The 9,151-nt window shown below is 50.9% G+C and overlaps 1 protein-coding gene across 1 annotated transcript; it reads right to left on the bottom strand.

The window, feature by feature from the left end:
- Nucleotides 1-215: 215 nt before the first annotated feature.
- SLC46A2 (solute carrier family 46 member 2) lies at nucleotides 216-8,203 on the bottom strand. Its single transcript, XM_007936706.2, has 4 exons — nucleotides 7,075-8,203; nucleotides 5,371-5,454; nucleotides 4,718-4,874; nucleotides 216-273 (listed from the first exon to the last, which is right to left on the bottom strand). Exons 1-4 carry the CDS (start codon nucleotides 8,201-8,203, stop codon nucleotides 216-218), a joined length of 1,428 nt encoding a protein of 475 aa, XP_007934897.1.
- Between the last annotated feature and the right edge of the window lie 948 nt (nucleotides 8,204-9,151).

Genomic DNA, 9,151 nt, shown 5'->3' with positions numbered 1-9,151 from the left:
GTTCTTCCATCACCAGGAAAGTGCATTTCCCTACCACCAGAAAACCCCTGAGCCAGAGCAGTTCCCACTCAGGCTGACTCTGGCTGCAACATTCTTGGCACTGCCATTCTTGCCATCCTTGGGCAGTGGGTTGCTTTGGTCTCCAGTTCTCTAGTCTCACCCTTCGTCTTCAAGGAGGCATTGCTGGCGTTTCTAGCTCTGACACGTCAGCACCTTCATTTTTCTGTGATGTCTCCGTATTGCGACCATGGGGCTTGTTTAGAGGCCACGATGCTGGAAGAATGTACAACAGGGAGTTACAAGGGAAAGCTGGAATGGGATGCAAGGAATTCCTTTTCCTCCCCACTGAAGTCGGGAAGATCTCTACCTACCTGTTTATCACTGACAGACTGCCCGGCTATACCCATTATGGCCACACTGCTCTACTGAGAACATGCTTAGTGGAGTGCTAACCTATGGGAGCATCTCTCCCACCAGAACGACTGCAGCGCTGCAGTCCTGAACATCTCCCTGTTTCCCGTAGTACCTCAAGCCCTTTGCAGCCACATTTTCCTTTTCCTGGAAGCTCTTTCTACCTCCTTTCTGCCTGATGATCAGCTCCCATGTGTACAGGTCACCTCTGACCTACAACAGGGTTCTGTTCCAATGACATTGTCATAAGTTGAATACTTTTTAAGTTTTCATCATTATTGCTTTTTATTATCAATATCTTTATAAATCTGTTCTTTGAATACCTGCAAGTGAACATCTGAGACTGAGAACAGCAAGTTATGTGCTACAACATTGTATGGTGTCCACACAGGCACATGTTGGAGATATTGTGGGTTCAGTTCCAGACTACCACACTAAAGCAAACAGTATTGCAATAAAGCAAGTCACACAAATTGTTTGCTTTCCCAGTGCATATTTACACTATACTGTATACTACAAAGTGTTCATTAGCCTTAAGAAAAAGTTTGAACTATTGTGAGAATTATCAAAATTTGACACAGAGACGCGAAGTGAGCACATGCTGTTGGAAAAATGGTACCAATAGACTTGTTTGACACACAGGTTGCCACAAACCTTCAATTTGGAAAAAAAAAAAAAAACACACATCTGCAAAGCTCAGTAAAGCAAAGCACAATGAAACGGTCTGTGTGATCACCAACAATAAGATGTACAAACAACACCACAACGGATGGTCGTAAGCGTGGTTCGTCATAACTTGAATATATCTTAAGTCAGGAATTACCTGTATCTCAAGATAAAAATTAGCCTCTGCTAATCCCAGGCAGCCTCATCTCTGCTTTTCTTTAAAGCCTTTCATCTCATCCCATAAATCATCATCACATGGCTTTAAAGTATTTGTAGATCAGTGTACATCTCAGGCTTCCATCCTGGGTGGGTGGTGGTGCCATTTAATGAAATAGAAAAGACTGAAAGGGGAGCGGGTTTAAGAAACCATCAAGAATCTGATTTTGGAAATGTAAGTGATAACTTGGTTTGAAAGTCCTTTTGATTGCTTAGAGAGAGAGAATGTAAAGTTTGACAATAAGTCAGAACAGGGCCCCAGTGACTTACTACATTTGGAGATGTGTGGAGAAGAAGCTATTGGGGAGGCGGGAGAAACACCAGGAGAGGGCGGACTCATGAAAGCCAAGAAAGCAAGGTCTCCCAAGGAGCAAGTGATAAGTCCTAGAGGCCGAGGAGAAACCACTTAGAATAGGATTGTCAGGAGTCCACTCAGAACAAGTCAGCAGTGGCCTCAGCGAGAACAGCTTTGGTGGACCTAAGGGAGGATCCCATGACTGGGTTGGAAAGTAAGGAAATGGCAGGTCCTCATAGTAACATGGGAGCTCTGGTAGCATAGTGGCTAAGGCACTTGACTGCTAACCAGAAGGCTGGCGGTTCAAACCCACCAGCCACTCCTCGGAAGGAAGATGGGGCAATCTACTTCCGTAGTGATACTGCCTCGGAAACCCAAGGAGGGGTCGCTATGAGTCGGGTCCGACTCGACGGCACATAACAACAACATAGTAACATGAAATGGACACCTGTGGAACCAGGCAGGGGCAGGCCACGTCCCATGGGCTTATAAACAGGCCATTGGCAGCTCTGTTCCAGGGGCCACTTCTGGCGTCAAGGAAGAGGGCGCAGACTGTGAGCTGGCCTGGCCTCCTACCCACCTCTGCTCCTCTGCTCTGAGCTCTGACGGACTTCCCTGGGCTTTCATGTGCTGGAATGTGGCTTTTGTTTCTGCAGGTAGAACTTTATAGTAGTCTTTATTGTTACTCTCACTTCATGATGGATGATGGAGCCTTGCCCTTGTCTAGCTGGAAGCATGCTTCAGGACCTCACTTATTTAGTGACTCTGTGGAAGGGAAAAGTAATGGAAGCGCTGCCTTTACATCAGCAGTTCTTAGTCTTGGGTGCACTGAGGATAGCCTGAGCTTTGAGAACTCCCACGTTCAGGCTGCTGTCCAAGTGAATGGAATCAGAACTCTGGGGTGGTATCCGGGCACCAGTAATGTTCGCAGCTCTCAGTTGACTGAAATGTGGAGAAAGCCAGGCTTTGTGGGCACACGTGCCCCTCTACTACTCAATGACTACAGCAGAGGGCAACAATCAGAAATCGGTAAGTGCCTCTTCCACATAGGCAGTCAGTTGTTTAACTGATTGGTTCAAGATTCAGTCCCTGCATCTGTGATAGAAGGTTGTTCAAAAAAGCCTACCCTGTTTCACTGGATGACACATACACACGAAGGAGATGAAACTGCAGAGAGGAACCAGGCATTGACTTTGCATTTGTCTGTGATTATCTTTAGCTATAAAACACATTAACAAGTAAAAGTTGCTTGTGTGTATGTGTATGTTTGTTTGTTTACGTTAAAGAGAATGCTTCAGCCAACTGCTAATCAATATGACCGGAGAACTTTCAAACAGCAAAACTACTCATTCATTACTCACTTAGCCAAAAGGCTGAGGCTGCTAAGAAGTTCTCATTCTCATTCCAAACTAGTTCCAGCCAAGCCTATCCCATTCAATTAGTGCTTGGATGAAAACAGAAGCGCATAAGGGCTAAGAGTTAGTGGGCAGTTGAAGGCCAGGTGCAGCTCAGTGCCACACCTCAGCCAGGAGGGCGTGGGCAATCATGCCTGCTCCATGCACAGGTCCCCTCAGCTGTTTGAGCTTCATATCATATTTTTCTCAAGTATGAAATAAAGTCCTAAGAGGCTCAACCTTCTCTATAAACAGAGACCTATTTTATGATGTGATGTGAGAATTCCAAAAAGGTCCCTCTCAGCATCCACGTCCTGCCCCTTCCAACCTGCTCTCAAATAGTTGCCACGCTCTGCCTCTGACATCGCCATTACTAGTATGTAAAGCTCTCATCTGCTTCTCGACAGACCTCCTTAAAATACAAATCTACATCCAATCTCTTGTACCTTATTGTGGATAGATTTATCATACTCCTTTCTCTTTGGGGGGGACTGATACCAGCATGAGAGACTCTCAGTTAAGGGGTAGGAGTAAATGGATGTAAACAGTCCAAAATGCCACCGATTATGGTACCCACGTGTGCCTCCTGAACATTTGAAGTGTGGGGAGTTAGAACTCAGAGATGCTGTAAAAATAAAACACATGCCAGACTTTGAAGACTTAGTGCCAAAAAAAAAAGAGAAAGAACATATAAAATTGCTCATGGATAATTTTTAAAATTGATTACGTGTTGAAACAATATACATTACCCACTGCTGTCGAGTCATGTCTGACTCATAGCGACCCCTCCTTGGGTTTCCAAGGCGATATCACAATGGAAGTAGATTGTCCAACCTTCCTTCTGGGGAGTGGCTGGTGGGTTTGAACCACCAGCTTTCTGGTTAGCAGTCAGATGCCTTTGGCACTGTACCACTAGAGCTCCCATGATATACATTGGGTTAAGTCAAATATGTTATTAAAATTAATTCCACCTGTCACTTTAACTTTTTTTTTAATGTGGTGACTCGCAAATTGAAAATCACTTAGTGACTCACATCTGGGGTTTGTATTACATCCCTGTTGGACAGGGTTGGTCCAGAGTGGGGCAATGAGCAGACTCTCCCAGGTCCCAGTTTTGTGGATGAGCTAGGCTAACGCTCTCCCATTCCTGGGGGAGCCCTCTCTTTAGGCTCTCCAGCCTTCCTCCTATGTGTTACCTCCCAGACTTGAAGGCTCTTCTTTTACAAACGAGATGGATGAGGCCCAGGGAAGTCAAGGGCATTGCCAAAGGCCCTTCGAGAAACTCACACCAGCCAGTGGTCAAGAGTTCTCAGTGGCACTGAGCAGAGGTTGCCAAGTGCCACGTCCTCTGAGGGTATAGAGAAGAAAGAGCCCTTGGAAGGGAGGCAGGATGACTCTCATCTAAAGAAGTTAAACCAGCAAGATCTGAGTGCTTCGAGAGAGTTGCCTCTGATTACAAGGAAGTAGAAGAGCTCCTATAAATAAATTGCTATTACAACACAACCCAGAAATGAGCCAACATGTTGGGGACTTCTGTTCACTACTTGTGCTTTGGGAGACTTCAGTTTGCCACATTATTCATTTCAGGGCAACAGGGAGAGCTTGTCTTCATGAGAGCGCCTCCTTGGAACCCACTGCATAAAAACTGAAACAGAGAATCCTTTCTTGTGGTGGGATGGCCCACAGTCCTGACCGCAGCACCAAGGGCCCAGTCCAAACACTGCTCCCAACTTACCCAATAGGGGCGATGGCCAGGAAGGAGAGAAAGGAGGAGAGAACAAAGCAGGTGCCTACGAACTTTTCCATGGAGAGCTGATAGATCTCATTATACACTACGGACGTCACCACCCCAGTCAGAGCCAGAGACAGCTGCAGCATGACGAACACCTTTCCTGTAGAAGGGACAGACGTTTTTAAGGTGCGCACTACAGCACGACTGACGTAACTGACGTCCCTGGATTGCACATGTGAAAAACACTGAACTGGCAAGTGTCATGGTATATGATTTTACAATAATAGTAATAAAGGTGTGTCCCTTCCCCATTCCCCACTAGCTGAGTCTCTGGGAGCTCTTAGGGAACCTCTCACCCTGCCCAAGATTCCCTCTCAGTCTTGGTGGCTCAGTTCACCAGGAATTCTGCCTCCATCTACCTGCGGTTTCCTGACACCTGAGTTAACTGTCTTTCTTGGTGGCTTTTCAGTGACTGGCTTCCTGAGTCTTTCCCACCCTGTTTTCCCCTTCTCTGCCCAGAATGGAAACCAGTGTTTTCCCTATGTGTTTGATACCGCTTCTGGAACTTCACTGTACGCCTTCTGCAGACCCTGTGCCCCAAGCTGAACAGCTCTGAGAGAGCCCTGGCAGACAACCGGAGAGACTCCTTCACTTACCGTAAGAGGAGCCCTCTATGAGCTTGGACATCGCTGATCGGATGGTTGTGATGGGGATCAGAGCAAACAGCATGACGGTTCGAGCTACAAAGAGATCACACAAGAAGACTTCTCTGCGGAGGCTTGGCTTTAGCCAAAGAACAAGTCAGAGCAAAGCAAAAACTTCACTTAGAACTTTGTCTTTCTACAGTCTCCAGTGGTTTGACAGGAAAGAAGTAACTTCTCTACTGACCAATTAGCCCTCTCCAGAGGCCAGACTCTAACTCCTAGAGCTCTGGTGGAGCTATCTACGCTGCATACATATCTCCATGTGGCAGGGTGCAGTTGACATAGTGACAGGTGGTGAGGATGTCCTTCGGCAGAGTTCAGTGGCTTCCAGGGAAGTAGAGCTGATGTCACCAAGTGACTCAAGGCCTTCTTTTTGCCTCCCTGGAAGGTAGGTGCCTGCTATTCATGAACGCGCCCAGTCATCACCGGGAGAGGGTCCCCAGGAGCTTTGGAAACTGCATCCAAGTATATGTCCCACTATCATAACTGTTTCCACATCCCTCCCTCAGGCCCCATCCCTACTGACCATACAGATGCAATGTGTATGAGAGAGAAGGAGAAAGAGGGAAAGGAGTGAGGAGAAGAGGAAGAGGAAGAGGAGGAAAAGAAGGGAAGGGAGAGGAGAGAGAGAGAGAAGGTGGCGAGGGAAGGGGAAAGGGCAAAGATAATGGTACCCTGGTCTTCCCATGGGAGCTCTGGTGGCGTAGTGCCTAAGGCATTTGACTGCTAACCAGAAAGCTGGTGGTTCAAACCCACCAGCCACTCCTTGGAAGGCAGATTGGACAATCGAATTCTGACTCAGAAACCTAAGGAGGGGTCGCTATGAGTCGACTCGACAGCAGTTGAGTTTTGAGTTTGGTCTTCCCATATAGCTGATTTAACCAGAAGTTAACTACAAGTTGTCATTTTGAAGGTGTTTTTCTAAGGCGTGTCACCGGGGCTCAGGCACAGCCTCTGGTAATCATCTAGAGTCATATTTTCTAACACATCAGCCATTAGCCGTGTTGGATATTTAAATTAAGTGTGATTTACTAAATTAAAATTCTGTTCCGTTTTAAGAGCACTCCTAAGTCCTCCACAGTCACATGTGACTACTGGCTTGTGTCCGACAGAACAGATGCAGATGCTGCCAATCCTTAGAAAGTTCTTCGGGGGTGGGATCTGGAGCGCTCTGCTAGTGTCACTGATGGAAGCCTGATTGGGCTTTTTCTGAGAAAAGTTATGACATTGGCTCTGCAGGGTATGTATCGAGAATTTTAATCCATTTTTTAAAAAATCTTTGCTTGGCCCAAGATGATTTTAAGTAATGGGACCTTTCAGCAAGATTCCTTAATGTTTTATCCCTTTAAAATTGGGAAGAAGACACTCAACCCAATCTCCTCCTTCTTCCAAGGGCATCCTGAAGACGCCTTTACTGACCACTGCAGCCTCCCTTGACCTCCTAGAGCTGTGGGCACCATTGTGGTGACATTTTAACCAGCAACACCTGGGAAGAGAGAAACTCGAGTGCACATAACCCTGGTTCCCCAGTAGCTTCTAGGTAGCAGGTACAGTGGCTGGTGCTGAGCTGGGCCACCCGGACCGTGGAAGCCCTGGTGCCGGCCAGGTGAGGCAGGGGGCCAGCAGTGGCCTGCCTCCCAAGAATGCCAGACTCACCAATGTAGAACATGTATGTCTTTCTCACAAAGGCCAAGAGAAGGGCTCCAGACCCAAAGGAGACCATCCCAATCATGATCATAGTGGTGTCCCGGAGGCAGCGGGAGAAGATCAAGACGCCCAGGAAACTGGTGATGAAGATGGTGTACCCGGCAGCCATGCCATAGCCCACCTGGACTTGGTTCCAACTGAGAGGCTCCCTCAGCATAAAAAGTGGCATCACGTCCACTGTGCCCACCACTGCCAGGTCATATAAGATGGCACCCACAAAGAGCAGGGCAATGATGGCCTTTTGGGGCTTTGCTTTTCCAGGCCTCGGAGGGTGTCCTACCACACTGTGCTTCTCCAGCTGATCAGGATCCAGGGTGCGGTATGTGCCAACCACGCCAGACACCGTGTCCATGGTGGTAAGCGCCCTGCTGGATTTGGCCACCGACTCCGGGACCTTCAGCACCAGCAAGCTGTAGCAAAGGCTGAACGTGGCGCAGCTCACGCTGCAAGCCGCCAGCACCAGGCCCTGCCTGGAGCGCCCAACGATCTGCTTGAAGAGGTGCCCGGAGGCCATGCTCCCGCAGAAGCCAGCCAGGCCCAGGATGAGGTCCAGAACGATGAGGCGCACGGAGCGGCGGCCCTCGGAGGAGCCGAGGGACCCCAGGGCCATGACCCCGGCCCAGAACGCCGAGAAGCCGCCGCACAGCCCGTTGAGCGCCGCCGCCCCGTACATCACCTCGAGGGGCCAGTCCAGCAGCACCTTGAGCAGCAGCCCGAGGCGGGAGAGGAGGAAGCCCAGCAGAGACACGCAGATGGAGATCTTGCGGTGGTAGCGGTCGCTGAGCCAGCCCAGCCCGTAGGCGAACAGCAGGGGCGTCAGGCCCACCACGAGGTTGTAGATGATGTAGAAATTGGAGATGGCCCTCTGCTGTTGGTCCTCCAGGACCCCGCGGGGCGACGGGCCTGCGCTGTGGTTGGAGGCGGCTCCGGCTCCGTAGTGCGCCTTCACCACCAGCAGCAGCCCCGCGTCGTAGAGGGAGGCGGCCACCTGGGACGAGGCCACCACCGGCTCAATCCAGGTCCTCACCTGGAGGCGACGCAGGTGGCCCATCCACGGGCAGGAGCCCTCGGGGCTCATACGGCCCCTCTGAGAGGTGGACGGAGGGACTTGCTCGTGGCAGCGCCTGGGAGAGGCCCCAAACTTCAGCTGCTACCAAGAGCGAGAGCCGAGCTCAGCCCGAGAGCGCGAGAGCGCGCCGTGCGTCCTGCGGCTGGAGGAGAGGGGCGAGCGGAACCCGGGCGCCCAGACGCGCGGCGCGTGGGAGAGCAGCCAGCCCAGCTGCGGAGTGAGGACCTCCCGGGCCGCGGCCACTCCTCCCCCGGCCAGAAAAGGCCGCGCTCCGCCCCCGCTGCGGTGCCCGCCCGCCCACAAGCGCTGGCGACAGCCCGGGGAAGCCAGGTGCAGGGGATCCCGAGACGAGTCTCTTTCCGGAGCCCCCAAGCCTCTGGCCGCTGCGTCACGCTGCCCTGGCGAGCGCGGCCGCCTGACGGCCGAATTTCCCCGCAGCCAGGCATGCCCGGGCCGCCTGCGGTCGCTGGGAACCCTTCCCTAGGGCTTGTCACTGCAGGGGCCGAGACCCAGGTGGAAGGCAACCTTTGGAACAGGCCCAGGGAGCGTTTCCAAATTCTGTTACCCCAGGAAGGCTGGTTTGGAACGAGGAGTGGAATGTCTTGGCTTCCACCTGGGACAAGGGCTGGGGTGTGAGCTTGTATTTGCTGGATTTGAAAGTGACAGAGACCCCTCCGCACAGGGCGTTGGAAACCACAGACTGTGAGAGAAGTGACAACTCCTCCGGAGCAGCTAGGCCCAGCGCTTCCCTCCAAGGCTAAGGCTTCTGGGAGGGGTCCTGTTTGATGCACTTGCATAAGGTTCGCTGCAGCATGGACCTCAGCGCCTGTAGGGCTGGCAGGAGAGAGGAAGTCCACTCAGCCGGAGATGTCCCTCCAGATGAGAAAACTGGCCTAGGGGTAGAGCCCCATGGAAAGGACAGATCACAGGTCTTCTTGTCCTGGACACAGTCCCTGC

This window comes from Orycteropus afer, unplaced genomic scaffold (genome assembly GCF_000298275.1).
Source record: "Orycteropus afer afer isolate SDZICR_OR568_19922 unplaced genomic scaffold, OryAfe1.0 scaffold00037, whole genome shotgun sequence".
Classification (NCBI taxonomy): domain Eukaryota; kingdom Metazoa; phylum Chordata; class Mammalia; order Tubulidentata; family Orycteropodidae; genus Orycteropus; species Orycteropus afer.
Note: the sequence above shows the minus strand (reverse complement) of the source record. Positions and strands in the feature narration are given on the sequence as shown.